The sequence below is a fragment of the Nicotiana attenuata genome, unplaced genomic scaffold (genome assembly GCF_001879085.1).
Source record: "Nicotiana attenuata strain UT unplaced genomic scaffold, NIATTr2, whole genome shotgun sequence".
Lineage (NCBI taxonomy): Eukaryota > Viridiplantae > Streptophyta > Magnoliopsida > Solanales > Solanaceae > Nicotiana > Nicotiana attenuata.
The window spans coordinates 32,823-57,151 of record NW_017671111.1 but is presented as its reverse complement, the minus strand read 5'-3'; the positions used below and the strand labels follow the sequence as shown (position 1 = coordinate 57,151).

At 37.6% G+C, this 24,329-nt stretch overlaps 3 protein-coding genes across 4 annotated transcripts; all 3 read left to right on the top strand.

Moving 5' to 3' along the window:
- The first annotated feature begins 4,639 nt into the window (after nucleotides 1-4,639).
- Nucleotides 4,640-12,358, top strand: LOC109205984 (protein C2-DOMAIN ABA-RELATED 11-like). The gene is made up of 4 exons (XM_019368751.1): nucleotides 4,640-4,855; nucleotides 5,198-5,331; nucleotides 7,537-7,632; nucleotides 11,662-12,358. Exons 2-4 carry the CDS (start codon nucleotides 5,221-5,223, stop codon nucleotides 11,959-11,961), a joined length of 507 nt encoding a protein of 168 aa, XP_019224296.1. The 5' UTR covers nucleotides 4,640-4,855; nucleotides 5,198-5,220; the 3' UTR covers nucleotides 11,962-12,358.
- Nucleotides 12,359-17,797: 5,439 nt separating this feature from the next.
- Nucleotides 17,798-20,382, top strand: LOC109205978. Its single transcript, XM_019368746.1, has 4 exons — nucleotides 17,798-18,799; nucleotides 18,920-19,000; nucleotides 19,246-19,291; nucleotides 19,394-20,382. The coding sequence occupies exons 1-4, from the start codon at nucleotides 17,798-17,800 to the stop codon at nucleotides 20,380-20,382; spliced, it is 2,118 nt and encodes a 705-aa protein (XP_019224291.1).
- Nucleotides 20,383-21,486: 1,104 nt separating this feature from the next.
- LOC109205981 (WEB family protein At1g12150-like) lies at nucleotides 21,487-24,321 on the top strand. Of its 2 annotated transcripts, none has more exons than XM_019368749.1 (3): nucleotides 21,487-21,879; nucleotides 22,304-22,582; nucleotides 22,850-24,321. In XM_019368749.1, the coding sequence occupies exons 2-3, from the start codon at nucleotides 22,334-22,336 to the stop codon at nucleotides 24,020-24,022; spliced, it is 1,422 nt and encodes a 473-aa protein (XP_019224294.1). In that variant the 5' UTR covers nucleotides 21,487-21,879; nucleotides 22,304-22,333; the 3' UTR covers nucleotides 24,023-24,321. The 2 variants fall into 2 exon arrangements, with proteins under 2 accessions (XP_019224294.1, XP_019224293.1); XM_019368748.1 differs by lacking the exon at nucleotides 21,487-21,879 and adding an exon at nucleotides 21,932-22,010.
- The last annotated feature ends 8 nt before the right edge of the window (nucleotides 24,322-24,329 follow it).

The following is a 24,329-nucleotide window of genomic DNA, read 5'->3' as shown; positions in this document are numbered from 1 at the left end:
CGGCTTTGGACTTAACCTTGGACAACTCAGCGGCCATCTCAGTATGAAGCTCCATAAATTTACGACCCTCCTCCTTTGCAATCCGAAGCTGGCTCTCGACCGAGGCTAACTGTTCCCAAAGACTGTCTTTTTCGGAGGCCAAGCAATCCATACTTTGCTTCCACCCGAGGGTTACAGCCTCTTTGGTCTTAAGCTCCTCCCGAAGTTGCTCAGCCAGGTCGGCCTTCTCCTGGAACTACAAAGATGGAACATTAGACGTCAAAAAAACAAGTACAAAATGTGCCGACGAAGGCTATATTACCTTTTCAACAAGCTCGGCTCACTCTTGGGAAGCTTTCGCCAAACTTGCTTGAAGATCATTGAGTTCACACTCTCTTTTGGCATAGAGAGCCTTGAGTCCGTCCATTCTGACATAAGCTTCCTGAGCTCGTCTTCACATCGGGCAAACTCAGCTCGAGACTTGGAAAAATCTTGATCGAAGAGCATCGCAGACTAAACACAAAGGAAGGAGGTCAGAAAAGCAAGAACCTAACTCTAAATGTAGTTATCAAGTCAAAGTTTACCTGCTTTCGAAGCTTTTCGACCTCTTCAAGGATGAACGAGGCATCAAGGTCGGGGCCCTACTTGATCCCGGCAAGGCATTCGCCAAAAATGTCATTCTCCCCGTGGGATGTTCCCACATTAGGAGTCTTCATATCTTGGGCATCCCGTATTTGCCCCTCAAAAAACGATGGGCCTGGTGGAGAGTCGTTCACGTCAATCACCCTGAGCGGCTCAATTAGGGCCTTCTCCTACCTTCGAGGAACCTCAGGGCTGGGTTCTCTGAGTTCATCGACCGAGTGCCCTTCAGGACGGGGCACTTTCTTAGTCGGTTTGAGAACCTTGCTCGAGCTCCCCCCGGGAACTTCCTCAACTTGAGGTTGAACCGCTTCGGTGGCCTCCGACACAGCAGCCTTTGAAGGATCGGTGCCTTCTCCTCTCCAAGTTATTAACGGGCGAGCATCTTCGTCCTCGGCCTTATCTCTCTCTTCGTCCTCAGCACGAAGACGTGTAATAGTTTCCGTAGTCAAGGCCCCCGTATCGGCCCTAGGTTTTGGAAGCTTGTCCCTTTTTGGCTTCGGGGACTCTGCCGGTGACCCTTTCCTTCTTTTCTTTTCCTTGGCAGGTTTTTGGGTCTCTCCCTCGCCAGGTGGGGGCGGCCTCATCGAAACAACATATCCGAGGCCTGCACAAGCGTAAAGTTAAGTGAGAAGTATTTCACTAAGGGATTTAAATATGCAAATAATAAGGACTCACCATGGTTTTTGGCCTCTCATTGGCCTTTGGCTAAATCGTGCCAGACGCGCTCGGCATATGTGGAAGTGGAAGCTAGTTGTCGAACCCAGCCTGCAGAACAAACTTTTAAGCTCTTCAAAACCCATGAACGTGAGTTGGTGAACAAATACAATTATGTTGTTAGCTTGTGGAGAAGAATTTCAACTGTCAGCGGAGAATTGCATTATGTGGATGCCTTGAGACTTCTCCATACCTTAGAGGATGCAGCAAAAGGGTTCGTAAATTATGTTGATACAACTCTAGACAGTCTCCATCCAATACATTGCACCGGGCAGAGGAATGTTAACGTCGAGTTTGACATGACAACAATACCTGCATTCCTAGTTGTGTTCTTTGTTCTTTGGTTTGTGCTAAAGCCTAGAAGAGCCAAGCCTAAGATCAACTGAGAGATTCATGGTGCCGTGCCTTGAAAATACGAGTTAGTTATGATTTACTATCAGATGCCAGGAAAATCTATTGAGCCAATAGAGTTGTCTTATAGAACAGGTGATAAGAGAGCATAGGCAAGACAGGTAGAATAGCTAGGTCAAAATCATATGGTGTTGTACTGTCTTTGGTTGTAAATTATCACCTCACAGTATTGTTACATCTGAGGTTTTGCCCTGTAACCTCAAGTCTTAGTTTTCATGTTGGCAATTATTGTAATTGTGCTCAGTGCATGCATCAATACACTGTACATCCGAACACTGATCTCATTGATTACAAATTTACAATAGCAATCTGAACTTTGCGGCACTTAAAAAAAAAAATAAGGTCCACAACTGCACCTGGATACCAATCAACGGCCGCATCATCAAAAGGGAGTTAGTTCAAAGGAAAGGGAAAATGTCTAAGTAATGTAACATGCTCGATAGGTCTGTACTTATGCTTCGTATTCATTCCTCGGGGAACGACATCTTTTCAACGGGAATCAGGTCGGAGGTCTTGACTTCAACGAAGTGGCTCATCTACCCTCGGTCTTTATCCTCATCGATGCTAGCGAAGAAAGACTTCCGAGATCGACGTTGCAATTTTATCAAACCACCTCGATAGAGACGAGGGCTGTATAATCTGACCAGAAGGTCGAGGGTAAAAGACATCCCCTCAACTTCGCTCGAAAAGTACCTAATTAGGTGAAAAATCCGCCAGAAGGAAGGATAAATTTGGCCGAGTGTCACTTGGTATTGTCGACAGAAATCGAGGATCACTAGGTCCGAAAAGGGCAAAGAAGGATCTATGGGACCTAAGGTAAATGGGTATGTATATACGCTTAGGTACCCCGCTTTGTGAGTAGTAATATCCTCATCAGGTGAAGGGACCTCCACGTGCACTTCATCTCCCCAACGAAAATATGTCTTCACATGTTTGAGTTTGGTTATTAAGCTAATATACTGAGACATGGGTTCATATCGTCCTGGAACCGAAGCAGGCTTGTCGACCTTGAAATCGAAAGACATATCACAAAGCCCGGGGGTATACTCCTCAATGCGAGGAGGTACCACGAGCGTGAAGAGGAAGATGCCTTCTCTTTTTATGGAACTGTCTTAGAAGTTTTTGCCATTTTTGTTGTGAAAATTCAGAAGAAGGAGAAGGAGCTGGTTAATAAATGGGCACAAGGAAGGAATAAGTGCAGACATGATTTGATGATATTGTAATAGTAAAAGTTTGAAGAATGAAGGATTGAAGTATTTATAGAGGCTGTCTAAGCGTGTTGGAGAAGCTAAACGGACGACCAATAGCCGTCTTTCATTGAAGGCTTTTCGAAAATTGTGTAGGCATTACTTTTGCACGACTTTTCAGTCACACGGACCGCTGACCTCACTAGACTCACATCATGATTGTGACATCGAAGGGGAGGGAATCAGATTGTTTCTTATCTTTTCATTCTAAGAAACGCGGGGACTATCTGTATACGGACGAAATCGGAGAGCTAGATTTCGAGGACTTAACGGTACCCCGGGCTCGAGTTCGGGCAGCACGAAGTAAAGACCAAATCTGACTGGAAAATACATACCTCGAGGGGAAAAATCGGAGACCCATCATGATCTGCCTCGAGGACAATACAATTTCGATGACACTCAAGAAAGAGCGGGAATTTCTCTAGGACACGTGGATTAGGGCATAAATTAAGGGATAAGATTTGTACGAAATAGTACGTGAAAAGTGTTATACAACTGTACCAGTAGAATTCTTTAACATAATTGAAAATGTACCATATTAGGGTTTTCCCCTTCTATATAAGGGGGACTCCAATTATTTGTAAAGATCATCTCATTCCCTGCAATAGAACATTCTACTCTGCTTTTCTCGTTTACCGTGCTCCACAATTGTTCTTCAACTTTATTGTTTTTACTTTACTGTTCATACTTTATTTGCTCTTAACTCACCTCGAGGCCCCCGAGATAATCGAGCTCGAGGTCCTCATTGCTCTAACAACACTGGTTTGGTTCATTAATTCCTCTTACTTAAACCTAATATTACTTGTATCTTCACTAGTATTGAAATAAATCATGTATCTTTAAGACCACAAATCACCTTTAATTGTTACTCATATTTTTTGACGTAAACAAGAATCATCACGAGACAACGGTGCATTAAAAACGATAGGAAGCTACAACACAAAGAAAGGAAAAAAAAGGGGTAAAAAATGGAATATAAAAACGAATACGAAAAGACATAGAAAAACAGAAATTCATAACAAGGGGAAAGCGCGTGAATATTAGCTTGTAAATGGGGCAAAAAGAAATGACTCCTCAAGAGTCCTAAATATGTGCTCTTAAACAAACTTATTACTATGAGCCCGTTTGGATTAGCTGATTTGGACTAGCTGATAAGCATTAGGTGCTGAAAAATATTTTTAAGTGCTGAAATTGATTTAATAAATAAGCAGTTACGTGTTGGGTACAAGTGCTGAAATTGATAATAAATTGTTGCAGTATTTGATAAAAAAAGGGCTGATAAGCTCTTTTTCTATTAAAATAACTTAAATAACCTTAGAACTATTTACACTTATAAGGGCGCAATTTGAGGCAGTGAATATCGATGTAGGAGTTTTGTTCTAAAAAGAAATATTTTAAGGATAAAATAGTAAAAATCTTGGTCAAACTTAAAGTGCTTATAAGCTAAAAATTCATAAGCTGGGGGTGACCAGCTTATGACTTTTGGCTTATTTTGGCTTATTTTTGACTTATAAGCACTTTTAACTTTACCAAATGCATAAATAAACCGAAAAGTGCTTATAAGCTAATTTGACCAACTTATAAGGTTAGCCAAACAACCTCTATATCTAATTAACACACACAAACGAAACCCAACCCCCTTTTGCTTATATCCTTATACACTAAGATTTTAGATATGTAAATTCCTTAATTCACTCCCATAATAAAAACAAACGTTCAGTCCATTTGGAACTTTGTCCCTTCTTGGGTCTCTCTGGCTTCTTCGAGCAGAACCAGTTGAAGAAACCAAAGCAACATTTGCAACAAGTGAATCGTCCTTTTGCTACTTCAGTTTTTGAGACAGATATCTGGGTCTGATTCAAGTGAGTTAAAGATGTCTCTTTTATATTGTTTTCAAGATTTTGATTACTGACCGTGTTGGTGATATTTCTCTGCTGTCTGTCTATACTGGAGTCTAGGGTTACTGTGTTCTTTTGCTAGGTTTCTGTTTCTATGTTTTCCCCTTTTGGAGCCGAAATTGGAGAAAAGTTTGCTGCTTTAATATTTTTTTCATCTGCCTTATGTATATAGTATACATGAGTAGAACTGCATGTATTCTGCAATGAGTAACAAAAAATTCGGATTGAGTCAATTTTTGTACATAAGCAAGTGTTTCATTTCCAGTTAGGGATTTATTGTGTATGTATTGGACCTTGTGGATGCAGGTTTGTTCGTTTATAAATTAATTATGGGAGACAAATTTGGACAGCTAAAAGTGACTGTTGTAAAAGGCAGGCGTTTGGTGATTCGGGACTTCAAGAGCAGTGATCCTTATGTCATTCTCAAGCTGGGTAATCAGGTTGTTCCTGACGTTTCTTATATTTTTCTCTGTTCTTTGACCTGTAAAACTAGCTTCACCACTTACCATTCTGAATTGAATCTTAGTACTAACTTGTTTTCGCCATGTCAAAATAAACAATAGAGCTATTAATATTGTATCTCTTTTTCATATATGGACTTTGCGACGTCTCTTTTTTTGACTGTTCTTCACATTTGAAGTTTTCTGTATTCAGTGGCGTATGCAGGATTTATCTTAAGCGGTGTTGGCGTTGCTCCATCAAGCTTTTGCCCATTACGGGAAATTTTCCCACCACTTCCTCCTGACGTTTAAAAAGGAGAATTAATGAATCAATTACGTTGACAAGATCATCTTAATAAACTCATTTGAAATAAATTGGCAGAATTGCCCTCGACGAGTTCTCTTTTTTAGAAATGTATTCATGATACTCTTTTGTCTTCATTCAATTTAATGTACTCTCTTCCTAGAGCATCATGGTCGAACTTGGGGTATCTTCGAATTGCTAACTTTTTTCCCTGGTACAACATTAAAGCATCTCAACTCCTTCATTTTGTCTTTCAAAATGAAACAATTGTTCTGATTGATTGTTATCTCTTCTAAATTAGGTGAACTTTTACCGGTTGAACTTTTTTTAAAAGCTTGGAAGACATAGCAAAACCTGTCTCAATTGGATCTAGAAAGAAATTTTACATTCACATTCCATTCTGAAGAAGTGGTAAAGTAAATCTTTACATTACAAAATCTCAAATTATAGATCCTAAGAACTAATCCCAAAAGATATCTAAAAAAGATAGTTAACTCTTTCATGAAGAGAGAAAAAAAGAAGAAGCTAACATATATTAACTCGTTGGAGAATCGCACGTGATGGATGGCTCGAAACTCAAGGGCGGATCTTGGATTTCGAGAAGAAGGGTGCACTATTACGTCGATGTGGATCTAGAATATAAATTTGACGGGTTCAACCTTTAGGTTCTTTCTATTGAATCCATTACAACTTTGAACCACTTTTTGCAAATATATATATATATATATATATATATATATATATATATATATATATATATATATGTGTGTGTGTGTGTGTGTGTGTGTATCATGTCGAAAATGTTGGATCAGTTGAACCCTTCGGCTATACACTACATCCTCCACTGCTACTTGTTTTGATATATAGATTTGTTTTAATTATTTAAAATTTTGAGATGACAAAAGGAAAATAGGGATTTCAATGTGTTATACCAAAGAAAGAAAGAAAAAGAAGAAATACTTAATTAATGCAAGAAAGGAAAAAAAAAACAAGATATACGTAGGATTTGAACCCCCGACTTCACTTAGAGAGGTTCACCCAATAACTATTGCACCATATGACACTTTGAGCTTGGGTGCGCATGCACACACGTGTATATATATATATACTTTTGAAAAATATAGCATTGCTGTATGGAGGAGAGCTAGGGTGCGCGTAAATCGAGGCCCCCCATCTAGATATGCCACTGCGGAGACTAAAGCGGGAGAGAAGGGAGTGTGGCATCCAAGTTGGAGTAAAAGTTAGAGAGTAGATGAGCGAACAATATGGAGTATTTATGGGAATATATTAAGAAATTAAACAAAAAGAGTTATTGATTTTTGAGATATATAGTCTTTAATAATGAAGTGTCTTTAGAGCCATGATTGATTTTGGAAGGAAAATTAGAGTGATGGTTGTGTTTGTGCTTTCTTTATTTTTTCTTCTTGGATTTCCTTGAATTGTCTTTGTTCGTATAGCCGTTTTGTGTCATTCTGAGGATCTTGTTTGTATGAAAAATTGCATGAAGCACCCATCTACAGAATCGAACTTGTGTCCTTCCGCTTGAAAAGGCACCAGTGTGACCATTGGATAGGGACGCTTCACTTTGCCTAGCGGTGTCATCCTAATCAATTTATCTTCTAATTTCTTTTTTACACATAGTTTTAGTTAATTTTTCAGCCAAGTGGTATCGGATGACACTGCTTGGAGCAACGTGCATCCCCCCTTGTCTGTATTTTCAATACCGAACATAAATCTATTTCATATGCAGGGAATTATTTGATATTTTGTATGTTGTATGTCACGCACTCATGCCTTATATATTTGGCTGGGTGATGTGTAATGCTACTCGTCACGTTCATGGCAGTTATCGAAGTTGATTTCTAGTGCTTATTTTATACTGCATCTATTTGTTGTACCAGACTGCAAAAACCAAGGTCATACATAGCTGCCTTGATCCTGTTTGGAATGAAGAATTTGATTTCTCCTTTTCAGAACCTGCTGAGGTTCTCAAATTGGTATGTGTTTCTACCTTTGAATTTCATGTACTTTATGTTGTTATTCATAGGGTTTAATTAGACATACTGCATGCTTATATTTTCCTAAGTTTGCATATCAACCGGCTTATCTTGGATTGTTACTGGAGCCAGTCTGATTTTCCATGATTAGGCATCATGCGTAAAAGTTACAACTTTGAAGGTTGGGTAAAGGTGTCCATAAGCTCTACATACTTATGATGTTTGTATATCCGAGTAGTAGAATGTGATAAACGGAAATATTGGAATCTAGCTGCGGACTAATTTGGAAAGGGGCCATTTCTTGAGTGTTATCTGAGATATATCCTCAGAATAAGTGTATATATATCATTAAGAACTAAAAAAATAATAATATAATTTTTTTTTCTTAAAGGTATAATTGGATCCTATATGTTTCACTTGGGGAAATGACCAAGAATTACTAACTCTGAGTTAAAAGGCCAAGGACGATAATTAGATAATTGTTGATGCGAGACCAAAAGCTTAATTTTATACATCTGACAGGTAAAAAACCCAGAGAAAATTGAGAAAAGGAGAAAGAAGCTAACGAAGAGAACAACACTCATACCCAGAATATTCTCACAGTGTGGGGGTCTAGGGAGAGTAATGTGTACGTAGATCTTACCCCTATCTTGTGTTTTCGGTAGACCCTTGGCAAAAAAAGTACTCCCTATGTTTCAATTTAGATGAGGTAGTTTGACTCAGCACGGAGTTTAAGAGAAAAGAGGGAGACTTTTGAAACTTGTGGTCTTAAAAGCTTAAGGGGTAAAAACTTTGTGGGGCCATGACGTTTGTGCGGTTATAAAAGCTTCTCATTAAGGGTAAAATGGGTAAAGTGAAAATTTTAAAGTTGAATTATTTTCAATTATAGAAATGTGTCATTCTTTTTGAAACGGACTAATACGGAAAGCGTGTCATCTAAATTGAAATGGAGGGAGTATTAAAGAAGCCATTTTGAAAATAATGAAGACAAGAAAAGTAATGACAACAAAATAGCACGCAATAAGAAAACCGAAATAAGAGAAAACAACTGGTAGTAATAGAAATCAAAGACTAAGATAAAACGAGAACTGTCATAATAATACTACTGATATGGAAACATGAAACAGATACGGTGTCCCAAACTTGACTATCTACTAACCTTCTACCCAATCCTCAACCTCCATATCCTTGTATCAAGGATCATGTCTTCGGTAAGCTAAATATGTGTCATGTCCTGTCTAATCACTTCTCCCGAATACTTCTTCGGCCTATCTCTACCTTTCCTAGACCCACAATAGTCAACCTCTTACACCTCCTTGCTGGGCATCTGTGCATCTCCTCTCCACATGCCCAAACCATCTCAGTCTCGCTTCCCTCGTCTTGTCAACCACGGAGGCCACTCCCACCTTGTCCGAATATCTTCGTTCCTAATCATATCTCTCCTAGTGTTGCCCACACATCAATCTCAGCATCCTCATTTCCGCTACTTTCATTTTCTGAGCGCGAGAGTCCTTGATTGACCAACATTTCGCCCCATACGGCATAGTTGGTCTAACAATTGCTTTATAGAACTTATCCTTAAGTTTTGGTGGCACCTTCTTAGTACACAAGACAACTGATACGAGCTTCCATTTCACCTACCCCACTCTAATACGATGTGTGACATCATCGTCAATCTCCCCATTTCCTTGGATTATTGACCCCAGATAGTTGAAAGTTATCTCTCTTGGGGATGACTTTTGTATCAATACTCACTTCCACATCTGCCTCTTGCGTCACGTCATTGAACTTGCACTTCAAGTACTTCATTTTGGTCCTGCTCAACCTAAAATTTTTGGATTTCAGGGTCTGTCTCCAAACCTCCAGCCTAGCGTTAATAACCACGTTTCTCGTCAATCAATACTATGTCATCCTCAAATAGCACACCATGGCACCTCCCCTTGGATATGCTGCTCAATTCATCCATCACCTAAGCAAATAAAAAATAGGCTAAGAGCTGATACCTGGTGCAACTCCATCACTACTTGGAAGTGCTCCGAGTCTCCTCCAATTGCTCTTATCCGGGTCTTGGCTTCATCATACATGTCCTTAATCGCCCTAATGTATGTCACATGTACACCTCTAGCCTCCAAACATTCCATAGAACCTCCCTCGGAACTTTGTCGTATGTTTTTCTAGGTCCATAAACTAATAAAGAGAACATGAAATGAAATAAATAGAAGAGGGAAAACTAAATTGGAGTGAGTGATTGGAAAGACAAAGAGAAGGGTCTTACAAGAAACAGCACTACTCAAAGTTCCATCTTTTGCAGTGCAGACAAGATTTTAGTACAGTAAGCTGATGCTGTGTGGTCTTTCTCCAATGTACTCGCTAGAGTTTAATAAATTTTCTTCGCACAAATCGAGAAATGGTCCAAACTTTTCCTTATAAAAAAAAGTTTAATAAACTTTCATGACCTGGCAACTTCTCTTTTTGAAGCAAAGGAACGTCTCTGTATAGTATCAAGGCTTCTATTATCTTTCATGTCGAGAGAAGTGATATTAATTTGCTGCTGAGATGTTATAAAGTAGCTTTGTGGGAAAAATTATATTATGAAGAAAGTGCACACGAACTTTTCAATGTTGCTCAAGGTGTACATCTGGTTGAAGCGGCCATGCAATATATTATCATTCATAGGAATCTGTCTCTGGGATTGTCCATGCTCAAGAATTACACCACGATATCGAGTGGACAAGAAAATGTGATGCTTTGAAGTAATTCAATAGGAGTTAACCATGCGTTTGAATGCAAAAATATAAAAGGCACAAAAGGACTATTTTTAGGACGTTAATTTGGTCCTTTTTTGAGAGGTGGCAACCATCAATTTTTTTTGGATAAGGTAAAGTATTTTGTTTAATAAAGTACCAAGATAGTACACAAAAGTACATGAAAGAAGGCTCAAAGACAGCCTATTACAATTTCCTCCCTAGCATCTATAGAAGGTCCAAGTTTCATTCCACGTTTTCCAATATGCTACGCTTACACAAAAAAAAAACAAATTATGTAGACATTTGTTCTTAATTCTAGAGATATGGCTTCCTTGTCCTTCAAAACATGACTTGTTTCCTTCCAACCATAATGACTAAAAGATGCATAGATGGATGATTCTTAAAACTGCTGTTCCCTCTTTACTGTACTTTGGCTCTGCCAGCTCTCCAAGTTACACCGTGAGCATATTGTAACTGTGTGAAAGATTATATAAAGGCAATTCATGAATGGGTGAAAATTAGTGATTAGGCACTTTGGAATAGGTAAACATTACATTACCCATTTCTTACTTAATTTTTCCACCTCTAAGTGGTGATCAGGCAGATAATTTGATGAAACCAAGCAAACGAAACAAATAGAAAAACAATCAAGCAGGGGGGGTGGGGGGGGGGGGTTACAGGGTAGGGGGAGAAGATAATATCAAACCACCCCTTTTAGCTGGTTGTCCAAAAATGTATTCTTCTATACCACGTCGATACCATTTTGTACTAACTTGTTTCTACTTTCATGGTAAAGTTTGTGATTTGGGAGCCGGAGTTATAAGAGGATTTGTCATTGTTACTTATTAAAGAGAAAAAAAAAGGAGATGATCTTCTCATTATAATGATACCATAGTTTTATTTTCTTATTCTAATGTTTGAACAGATAAGTTAGCCGAACAGGTCTTTAGGTTATCCACAATTATATTTAGGGCATTCTACGAAACTAGCTATTACTGAGCTGTTGCTCCACTATTCCGTGATCCTGCTTTGTAGTTGCTGGGCACGCATTTTGCATTTCTATGCTTCCATGATGATTTTCATGTATGTTAAAGATATACTTAGATGTACATAAGGTACTGTTCTATGCTAAAAAAAAAAAAAAATTCTCCCATGGCTTTATGCCTTGTCTTTAGGGTTGTATATTTTTCTACCTGAAATGGGGTCATTTTAATGTCCTGAGCAGCCATTTCAAAACTTTATATAAGCTTCTTTTCAACTTGTGAAATTTTTATTGTTACAGCAAGTGTTTGATAAAGACCGTTTCAAGGCCGATGACAAAATGGGAAATGCTCATCTCAGCCTTCAGCCTTTAGTTGCTTCGGCTAGATTGAGAAAGATTCTTGGGATTGCCAGTGAAGGGACAACACTGAGGAAGGTTATCCCAGAGAGCGATAACTGTCTAGCAGCAGACAGCAGTATCAATTGGGTGAATGGTGAAGTTGTGCAAGATGTTTGGTTGAGGCTCTGTGAGGTGGAGTCTGGGGATATAGAATTGAAGATCAAATTGATCAATCTTCCCTCTGCAGCTCCCTCCAAGTAAGACAGCGGTTGATCTGTTGAAGTTAGGGTTGTTTGAGCTGTGGAAAAGATGCTTTTCTGTTGTAGCTGGAAAAAGATGTCAAAGATTTAGCATGTGTTTATCGTGTGATATGTCCAGTAGCAGAGCCAGAGCTTGTAGCTTCTGTTGGAACTCAAATGTCCATATCTGTAGAATGTACTCGAGAACTAGTTGTGCTCAAGCTAACTCTTCGTCAGAACGTTACTTCTCCTAGTCCTTTACAATAGCTAACGGCAGCCAGATGGAATCAAAACCATTTCTGTGTGCTATCACACTGATTTGGTTCACTTCTCGAAATAGGTTTTGCTATTCTCCATTTTCGTTTAAGGTCATGAAAAATGGTTAAAAGGTTTCATATATGCTCTGTATTTCAATAGCATAGGGAAGGGGTACCTTATCACTTGAAGACCATCCTTTGCGTTTAGTCCTTGTTAAAAAATATAGCTCATTTTAACAATATAAAACAAGAAGATAAGTAATAGAATAGTAGAAGAAGAGATAACTTTCTTATTTCATCGCGAGTTCAAGTCTATCTAATATCAAATTTCATGCCTCTATTTATACCACTGCATCGAAGGTTACAAAAGGGTTGTCTTAACACATGTCGTTAACAATCGAGATAATGGGGGAAGATCATTAGGAGGGGTTATGGAGGTGTGGGAGTTACATTGATGATAGTGATGAGTAGTGGGAGGTTATTTACATTATGGGTGAAAATAATGGGAGTAGTGGACATCCAACCTTTCCTTCGTTAGAGGTCTCAACATGGTAGCCATTTTGGCGAATAGCTTTGAAACTCAACAAGTTTCTTTGACTTACTACAATATAATGCATTAATATTAGTCAATATTGTTCCTCCAGGAAGTAATAAGGTCTCTCTTCCAGAGCCCTTAGTTAATCTTGTACTATCAGATATTGTATTAATATTGGCCTTTTTTTATAACCAAATAAGAGAAAAATTATCCAAAAGACATAAATCTTCATTACTCATCTTGGATCCATTTGAAGACTGAAGAATTTTATTTTTTTGATAAAAAATAAAAGTACACCATAAGAAATACGGAAAGACTAACAACACCAACAACAACATAAGACAACTTAAGTACTACTTGAAAATAAAAACAACTTTAGAACGAGACCGGAAAAAAGTTCTGAAAATAAAATAACAACATAATTGCATTCCACAGTAAAATGATCAAACTTTAGTTTTGATCCCCAAAGAAGTCTTCGACTTCCAAATGAGTAAGATCATCGAGGCCTTCAAAATCATCATCATTCAAAATAAAATTTGCCTCGGCATTATCATCATTTTTGTTTGAAGGCCCTGCCTCAAAATCAGTTTTAAAGGTCAAGTTAGACTCCACTAGGGTATTAGCAGAAGATGCTCCAACAATATTTGCCTTTCTTTTGATAGAGCCTGACAAAATGCTCAGGTGCACGACGTTCAATTTTCCAGCGACCTTTCATGCCACAGCGATAGTAGTTACTGCTTTTTCCTCTTGAAGGATTGTTTTGAGAACCCATAGTATTCTCTCGTTTTCCATGACCACCACGATGACGATTATTATATCGTCTCTTTTCATTGCCTTGTCCACGTACATTTATATGGTCATGATAATTATTCTGTCTTTTTCCAAATTTATCACGTCTCGCTACCATATTCGCTTCAGGAATTGGAGTTGACCCTGTCGGACGGGCTTCATGATTTTTCATCAAAAGGGTATTATGTTGCTTAGCCAGTAGAAGGCATGGGATCGATTCAGAATACTTTTTAAAACCCTTTTCACGGTATCAACCATTTCCGCTAAAGAGTTCTCTATTGCAATAGTTTTTGGCAGGTCACTTTCTTTTGAAAAGAGACTGCTGTAATACCATATTTGAGGCATGAAAAGTCGTAAGAGTCTTTTCCAACAAACCCTCATCATCCATAACATTCCCACATAATTTTAATTGAGAAGTTATTAGGAATACAACAATGTTATACTCACTTAAAGTCTTAAAATTTTGCAATCCTAAGTGCATCCGCTCATATCGAGCCCCTGGCAATACTGTAGCCTTAAGGTGATCATATCTTTCTTTCAAGCCAATCCACAATTCAAGTGGATCTTTCACTGTCAAATATTCAACCTTCAAACATTCATCCAAATGATGATGAAGGAAAATATGGCTTTCGCTTTGTCCTGGCTTGATGCCTCCTTACCCCAAGTAGTGGTGTCACCAAGACCTTTAGCGGCTAATTACTCTTTCCAGAAATGTCAAGTGCCAAGAACTCAAGCTTTGATAAATTTGACATAGTGAACTATCAAAGAAGATAAATAATTAAAAATTATTAGGATAAAAGCGTAAAGAAACGATTGACATAATATCAATTTTTTTTATCTATATACACTAAAAGTGATAATTCCATAGAAAAGAATACTATTTTTTCTTCAAATTATTAATATATCTTTGATGTTAACTAGAACAAAAATGTCTTCTAACTTTTAACATAATTCAATTGCCGAACAACATAAAACAAGTATTCTTCTCTCATTTCATTCTATTAACATGAAAATTAGCAATTTTGACGTGACAATCATGTAAACAACTTAAACTAAATAAACATAGAATTGTCTACTTCTACACATGTTTAGAAATATGAGAAATTATTAAACTGCATATTAAAGACAATAATCATAAAATCAAAATATACAACAAAGAAAACAGAATGAACAAACATACTTGAACAATGAAATGAGCTCAACTTCGTGCTGATAACGTGTTAAAAAATATAGCTCAAAGTAACAATATAAAACAAGAAAATAACTAATAGAATAAGAGAAGAAGAGATAACTTTCTTATCTCATTGAGTGTTCAAGTGTTTCCTATATTACATTTCATGCCTTTATTTATACTATTGCATAGAAGGTTAAATAAGAATTATCTTAAACATGACAATACCTATGAGATGATGGGGAGGAGTTATGGATGTGTTGGAGTTACAATCACAATTTATGTATAATTAAAAGCCAAAGAAAAAGGCACCACATTAAGGAGCCGTTTGGCTTAGCTGATTTAGAGTAGCTGATAAGCATTAGGTGCTGATAAACACTTTAAAGTGCTGAAACTGATTTAAAAAATAAGCAGTTACGTGTTTGGATAAAAGTGCTGAAATTAATAATATGCAGCTGAAGAACTGGGTATACGAAGAGTTTTGTTTTAAAAAGAAGTATTTTAGGGATAGAATAGTAAATATTTTGGTCAAACTTAAAGTGCTTATAAGCTGAAATTTGATAAGTTGGGGGAGACCAACTTATGGCTTTTGGCTTATTTTTGGCTTATAAGCACTTAACTTATAAGCATTTTTAATTTTACCAAACGCGTAGATAAGCCAAAAAGTGCTTATAAGCTAGTTTGACCAGCTTATAAGCTTAGCCAAACACCCTTTAAGCCAAGTGGTAGACTAGAAAAAGCTATATGACATAATTGGTTATTTAGTTAATAGTAAGTTGTTGGTTATTATTTTTGAATTAAAATATCTATAAAATAATAAAATAAAATACTTTGTAATAAAAAACAAAAATTAAAAAGTTGTCCATTTCAAAATTAAAAAACCTGTCCATTTGTTGACTCCATCTGAGTCAAAATACCTTCTAAATTCAAGCAAAGATAATTTTCGATCAAATGGTTCTTCTCAAAATGCTCTCGGCGCACTTAGTTAAACGTACGGTGAGCTTATAGCCATGGCGAGAGGAAGAGGCAGAGGTAGAGGACGACCCCGTAAACATCCACTAACAGCATTAGAGAACCTACTAGCAACAGTTAAGCAACCAATAATGGAGAAAATAGCTCCATTAACCACTCCACCAGCTACAGTTCAGAGCATAGATCCATCTACTGGAGGTACTGCATGTTCAATTGGCTCAACATCGCACCAGTCTAATGTCTCTAAGAAGCTGGATTTGGCATCTCCAGCTCCACTTGGAGCAGTACCAGATCCGATGAAAGTCTTAACCAATGGAATAGTAACCATGCAAAATCCAGCGCAGATCCAAGTCAACTCAGCAGAAGAACCAGTGGAACCAGTGGTAACAAACAAAAAAGCAGAAGAACCTAAACATTCATGGGCAACACTCTTTCAGAAGAACAGATTTGCTACAAATGGTATGTCACTAGATTATATTCCACCGCTAATTGTAGATGGGCAGCCTATAGTTCAATTAGACAAATTAGAGGTGGAAGAGGAAGAGAGCAAGTGGAAATGTGCGTTGATTGCTTACATTTTAGGAGAAGGGCCAGGGTATAATGCGATGAAGAGATACATCAACTTGCATTAGTCACATCTACCAGAACCAGATCTATTCTATCATGATGAAGGTTACTACATAATCAGATTCAAAACTATGGAAGATGCTCACGAAATTCTATGTGCTGGACCTTATTCCATAGCTAATAGACCTATAATTCTGAAGCCGTGGACCCCTGATTTTTATTTCATTGAGGAATTTCCTACTGTTATCCCACTATGGGTTAAATTTCCCAAGCTCCCTATGTCTTGTTGGGGAATGAGATCATTGAGCAGGATAACAGTGTGTTTGGGAGGCCTATTTTTGCTGATGAGTGCACAACCAAACAAACTAGAGTTTCCTATGCTCGGATGCTTATTGAGATTAATGTTACCAAAGAGTTGCCAAGTGAAGTATGGGTGATGGATCCAAGTGGGAAGAAATTCTTGCAAAATGCTACTTACGATTGGAAACCTGCTTTTTGTAAGAAATGTCAAGTAGTAGGACACAGGTGCTCAAACCAAGTGAGACCTATTACACAACAACCTAACCAAATGAAGAAAACTAAAATTACACAGGAATGGAGAACCAAGGCCCCGGTACCTGCAACACCTATTCAAAGAGAAACAACCACAGCTGAATCACAACATGTTACTGTTAATAAGGTAACTGATGTTCAGAGTCCTAAGGAAAGCTATGATCTATCAAGTCTGGTTCCAAATGTTGAAAGGCAGGAAGACAAAGGAAAAGCAGTCCAAAGCCCAGAATTGAACCTCATTAATTTTCCTCCCCTGTCACCCATTCCTGTGAGAAATAGATTTGAAGCAGTGTCCAATAGCAAATATGAAGTGCCACCTTGGGATAGAGGTGGAACAAGTAATCAACAATGAAGTGGTTGTTCTGGAATATTAGAGGTGTAAATAAAAGGTATAAACAGAAGGAAGTTAGGGAGTATATTAGAAGCAATAAAATAAAGTTAGTAGGATCAGTAGAAACTAAGGTAAAAGAAGATAATGCTCAAAGAATTTCAAATTTTCTTGTTCCTGGATGAGGCATGCTAGCTAACTGTAATGAAGCTAGAAATGGTAGGATATGGATTACTGTTACTGGACTTAATGATGATCCTCAAATGATTCATTATCTAGTTAGAAGTATAAGGGGGGGATATAGATTGCTACCTCACTGTTGTTTATGGTTTCAATGGGATAGAGCAAAGAAGATCACTATGGGAAAATTTGCAACAAATTTCAAGAAGTATCACAAATTCATGGTTAGTTGCAGGGGATTTTAATGCATTGTTATATCCCAATGACAGACTATCTTGTAATCCTGCTAGTTATTCAGAGATTCAAGAATTTGGTTACTGTCTTCGGCAAGCAGGGCTATCAGAATTGCCTTGGAAAGGAGATTACGATACTTGGACAAATAAACAACCTGGAGCTGATAGAGTATGTAGCAGGCTAGACAGAGTTTTTGGCAACTATGAGTGGATGATGACTTGAAGCCATGTGGAGACAATTTATGATCTACCTCAAATTTCTGATCATAATCCTATGGTATTGACTCTAGCAGCTTCTTCTTCTTGGAAAGGAAGGGTTCCTTTTAGGTTCTTTAATGTATGGGTTGCTCATGAAGATTTCCATCAGATTGTGGCATCTATCTGGAACTCTTCTAGTAATTCTGGTTCTCTGAAAGCAACATGGACTAAGCTTAAAGCATTGAAAATCCCTCTGAAGGCTTTGAATGCTAAGGATTTCAAGGGCATTACTCAGAGGATTGAAAAAGCTAGATTGGAACTGAAAGAAATACAAAAGCAACTTGCAAGTACCTATTCTGATGGCTTACTACATAAGGAAAAAAAGACATTACTCAACCTTGAAAAGTGGTCTCTAATTGAAGAAAGTGTGTTGCAGCAGAAAGAAAGAGCAAAATGGATTCAACTAGGGGATTTTAACACCAAGTATTTCACTACAGTTATGAAAGAAAGATCACAAAGCAAACAGATTAGAGAAATTACAAATGGCCTAGGTGATAGGGTAACTGATTCTGCAGATATTAAAAGGGAGATTCTGGGATTCTACAAGGCACTCATGTGCTCAATAGCTAAATCTCTTCCTGCTATAAATAGCTTATATATGGCTAATGGTCCTACTCTATCCCAGCAACAAAAAATGGAACTATGTGCAGAAGTAACTGATCAAGAAATCTTGGAGAGTCTTAAAGCCATTGGAGATGATAAAGCTCCAGTAATCGATGGCTATAATGCTGTTTTTTTCAAGAAGGCCTGGAGTATCATCAGCAGCCAAGTTAAAGAAGCTATTAATGAGTTCTTTTTAACTGCCAAGATGTATAAACCAGTGAATTGCTCCAACATCATTCTAGTACCTAAAGTTTCCAAGCCCACCACAGTCAAGGACTACAGACCAATTGCTTGTTGTTCAATGCTGTATAAAATGATATCCAAAATCTTAGCTGCCAGACTACAAAAGGTCATGCCAAGTATAATATGTGAAGCCCAAGATAGTTTTGTTCCTGGCAGAAAGATAGCTGATAATGTAATTCTGGCTCATGAGTTAGTCAAATCCTATACTAGAGCCCATATATCCCCTAAATGCATGATTAAAATTGATCTCCAAAAAGCATATGACTCAGTGGAATGGATTTTTCTACAACAGGTGATGGAGGAGATTGGCTTTCCTACCAGTTTCATTAAATGGACTATGGAGTGTATTAAAACAGTTAGCTATACTGTTCTTGTAAATGGAGAATCTACTTAACCTTTTGAAGCTGCTAAGGGACTCAGACAAGGATATCCTATTTCTCCTTTCTTATTTGCAAGTATAATGGAATATTTGAGTAGATCACTTGCTGAGCTGGGGAAAGAGGCCAAATTCAATACCATCCCAGATGCAAAAAACTGGACATCACTTACATGAGCTTTGCCGATGACCTCCTTCTATTTGCAAGATGAGACTCAGCTTCCATTGCTGCTATGTACCAGTATTTCTCTCAATTCTCTGAGGCCTCAGGACTACAAGCTAACCTAGGTAAAAGCTCAGTTTACTTTGGTGGAGTGAAGCAGGAAGTGAAGAAACAGATTTTAGATCATCTTTGATTTGTACAAGGAGAGCTACCATTTAAATACTTAGGCATTCCTCTATCCACTAAGAAAATTGCTTTGATCCAATGGCAACCTTTAGTTGATAAAATCACAGCCAAGATCTCCTCATGGACTGCTAAGAAGTTATCATATGCTGGTCGAGTGCAACTAGTTCAATCTATGATTTTTGGCATCCAAGCCTACTGGGCTCAGTTGTTCATCCTTCCAGTTAAAGTGATGAAGATGATTGAGGCTATATGTAGAAGCTATATATGGTCTGGCAGCAACACTATCACTAAGAAAGCATATGTGTCTTGGGAAAGAATGTGTACTTCTAAATCTGCTGGTGGTCTGAACCTCATCAACCTTCTTCTATGGAACAAGGCAGCAATTGCAAAAGTGTGTTGGGATTTAGCTCATAAAGAAGACAAGTTTTGGATCAGATGGATTAATGCCTACTATGATAAACAGCAACTGAAGGACATGCCAATCCCAAAACAGGCTAGTTGGATGGTTAGGAGGATAAGTGCTTCAAGGGATATTCTACAACAAGCTCAAAGTTCAAATGATCACATTGGCACCATCAGACAGCTATACTTACAGCTATTAGGAGATCTACCAAGAGTAAGTTGGAAGAATTTGCTTTTCCGGAATTCTGCTCGACCAAAGGCTGTTTTCAACTTATGGTTACTGCTACAAGGAAGATTACCTACCAAGGATAGATTAGTCAACTGGGGATTGAGCATTAACCAACATTGTGTTCTATGCCAAGGACATGTGGAGACAAGAGATCACCTCTTTTTGTTATGCTCATATACAACAATGCTGTGGAAACAAGTAATGAGGTGGATTCAAGAGGATCAATCGAATAATCACAATTGGGATCAACATCTTCAATGGATCATCAACAAAGCCAAAGTGAAGTCAAGTAGGGACAGCATTTTCAGATTGGTGGTCACTGAAGTTTCATATGCATTATGGATGAAAAGGAATACACATTTTATTATGAATATAGATATCGTAGCAGTGAAGTGTTAGCACGAGAAATAGCTTATATATGTAATGTTAGAGTAGTTCCTAGAGCTAGAAAACAAATGCAACAATTTTGATAGTAGAGTAGCTTAGTATAGCTATTTTATAATTTAGTAGATTAGTTGATGATGAGATAGTCAGCAGAGTTTTATGCTGGAATATGGATTTGTAAAGCCTGATCTTTATTGATTAATACAAAAGAAGTTAATTACCAAAAAAGAAAAAGATAATTTTCGATCGCATTATTCTTTTATCATTATTATAAGTCAAGACTAATCTCTATCTCGTACGGAACTTTTAAAATAAAACACATGTTTATAAATGAACCACTTTATGATTTTCTTTACGAATTACACGTAAGAATATCCAGAAGATTGTAAGATTTTTTATATCCATTTAATTATAATGTATTCTTATTCATTTTAAATTAATTTATATTTTCAATTTATTTGAAACAACCTATATAATTGTGATATTTGAGTATCATCTAAAAGTTATTTGATGATTATATGACTAGTTTAATTTAATTATATCGAACTATTACAATAGGGTAGATAAGACAATAATTATAATTTTATTAAAACGTATGATGCAACGTGCTCAAATAAATTAGATCATACTTTGATATGACTAATATTCTTTAATAATATTCGTGCATGGCGTGGATACTAATACTAGTAGTGATGAGTATTGAGAGGTTATTTATATCATAGATAAAAATAGTAGTAGTGGACATCCACATTTACTAATAGTTTTACATCATGACTTTATTTTTCGCATCAATCTGTTTTTGTGGTTAACATGGAATATCGATAGTTAGATCTACTACGCTTTAATATATATATATATATATATATATATATATATATATATATATATATATATATATATATATATATTTGCAAAATTTATTCAACAAGTTAATGCTCAACTAAGAAAATTCCCAATTACTGTGCCATGAGCCGTACATTTTCTGAAGGTTGTCGTTTCTGCGGCCATTTCTCCTGAACTACCATCTGTATGGTGAGCAATGAAGCCATTCTTTTTGCGCTTATTCTGCAAATACCTCTAAAAATTCTTGGAAGGGAAGTGCTGTGTCCAACAAATAATTAAAAGAAAAGAAAACAAGATCTCAAACCTCGTATATTCCTAAAAGTAAAACGGCTGCTTTATGCCATTGCATGATGCAATAAAACACTTTTAGATATATGAACCTCCCTCCTCCTAACCATCTTCGTCTTTTTCCCTTTTTTGCGATTCTTCGTTTTCTTACCGCTATTATCATTTCTCTTCCCAACACAGAGGATTCAAGGGGAGAAAAGACAAGGACCTGAAGTTGCAGCTTTGAATTCTACCACACATCTTACGTATATATAACAACAAAGGCATCTTGACATCATTGAGATACCTATGATAAAACATTAGCCATAATTAAGGCAGTCTGTTGGATCCTGACATCTCCTTCTTTTTAACGAAGAAGTGAGCCACTTGCTAACCTGTCAGGTTCATTTTTACCTTTCCTATATTCCATCTTTTAGTTATATCTGATTTATTGCATTAGTGCAATGTGAACATAACGATCTCATGGTTAGCATTGGACACCATAATCTCGAGTGCATCTCCTTTCTCTCATGGTTGGTTAACCTTATTAGCAGTACAATTTCCATCTGCAGATCTTTCAATTCTTGAATAGGAACATATTGGCTCTGGGAATGGGAAGAGTCAAAATTTTGGAATAATTATTATATTGTATATTGGTTCTAGATGATGAGTTTTTTTTTTTGGTTTGAATCAGAAAACGTAATGACACGGGTTAGAGCCTTGAAGATTGTCAAACTTGTTTTCGATGGTTTTATGATCCATTAGTTTTAAAACTTGGAAACTCATAATTCATTTAACATGCCATGGTATGTTTGATGTTTTGCAGGATTCAGCAGGAGGAATTACAAGAAATACAATGTTGAGAAACCGGCGGCAAAATGGGTCAGGCTCTCCAAGATCTACAACGTCGAGTCCAACAGGTTCGCCGAGAATAATAGTAACTCGAAGCATAGGTGGTTCCCCTAGAAGCGAGGTGGGAGAGATTGATACGAGATCACCTTTCCAATCCGTCAGAGCTGCTGTTAGTTTGTTTGGCGAAGCTGGTACCGGTTCCTCCCCCAAGGCTAAGCCTCTTACCTTTAAGAAATCAAAAACCGCTGAAGAGGTATGTATGCAATAACACGTTTAGGAGTACAGTCAAACCTCTCTATAACTGTATCTCTATATAACAACCATTCACTACAAAAGCCAAGCTTTTTCGGAACTGATTTTTATGTTATGTTATAATATATGTCCTCTATAATAACACTTTACTGTAGCAGCAGAACAAACGAGGCTGTTATAGAGAGGTTTGACTGTACTAGCTATTATATATTAAAGTCAATCTCACATATACTAATAAATAACACGTGACTTGATTGTGGTTTTATAGAAGGAGAGTCAGCTTAACTTGGCCCTCAGAGAACTTGATAGCCTCAAACAACAGATAAGAAGCATAGAAACTTCAAAAAGTCATGCTCTCCATGAGCTGGAAAATGCCAAGACAACTCTGCAGGAACTCACAAGCCAGCTCGATACGTTATGCAAATCAAAGCAAGCAGCCATTGAGGCAACCGAAGCTGCAAAGGCACGAGCCAGACAACTCCAAGATGAGAAATGCAACAGTGAGCACCGATATCTGCTTGTTGCAAATAAAGAAGAATCTCCTCTTAGGACAGCTAAGGAAGAAGCAGAGAAGAAAATCAGGGACGAAAATCTAGTGGAGAAGCTTGAGGAAACTAATAAGGCGATTGAAAGCTTGCAAGAACAACTCAACAATGTCCGTGCCTCGGATTTGGACTCTTTTGCCAAAGCAAGTTCAGAGCTTGATCGTACTAAAAAGGCATTTCAAGAGATAGTAGCCGAAGAAAGGTCGTCCAGAAGCCTGGTGGATTCCCTTCAAGCAGAATTAGATAGCTTCAAGGGCCATAACTCTCAACTTAAAAAGAAAGCAGATGAAGCAGAAGCCCTTGCTGAGAAATTGCGGTTAGATCTTGATAACAGCAAGAAAGAGCTTGAAGCGAAAACGCCAAAGGGAGACATCCAACAGTTTACTTCCGAGGCTGTTCAGTTTCTACAGGAAGCAGAAGAGATGAAGAAGAAGGCGGAATTACTCAGACAAGAAGCTGTAACAGCACGAGCTGAAGCCAAGGAAGCAGAGGAAAGACTGAAAGTTGCAGCTGCAGAGAAGCTCGCAAGTGATCAGATTCACAATTCATCGATAACAGAAGACGCTTCTGATCTGATAAGCCCAGAGTCTAACAGAAAGATCAAATTGGCAGTTGAGATATACGAAGCTTTAAGCAAAAAAGTGGAAGAAATCAGAAATGAGGCTGACATAAAGGTTGCCACTGCCATGGCTCAAGTAGAGACCATTACTGCCAATGAAAAGGAAGCACTCATGAAAGTGGAGGCAGGTCTGAAAGAGAAGCGGGACATAGAAGTTGCAATCAAGGAAGCTTTAAAGGCAGCAGAGATGGCTGAGGCAGCCAAAAAGGTCGTTGTGGGACAACTGAAGAAAAAAACATCAAAAGCAGTAAGATCACGTAGCTGGAGAATCTTCTAATAGAAAGGAAGTGACAGTTTTGTGATCATCCATGCACAATATGAGAACCAGAATTCAAGTTGAGAACCTTTCTTTTTTGATAAACAAGTCTAAGATTTTATTAATAAGGCAAAAGGCGCACCGACTGATTGCTTGTACATAACTGAGAGATACAAAAAGCGAATTTCCTACCTCCCATATGGGACATTTGTTTTGTTTATGCTGCATTTCTGTAACTTTAACCAATTTGTTTGCACTTTGCACTGAAACTATGTATAAAATGTCTTTAAAGCAGCGTTCTATTCTTTTTGCTTCAGTTAGTATGATG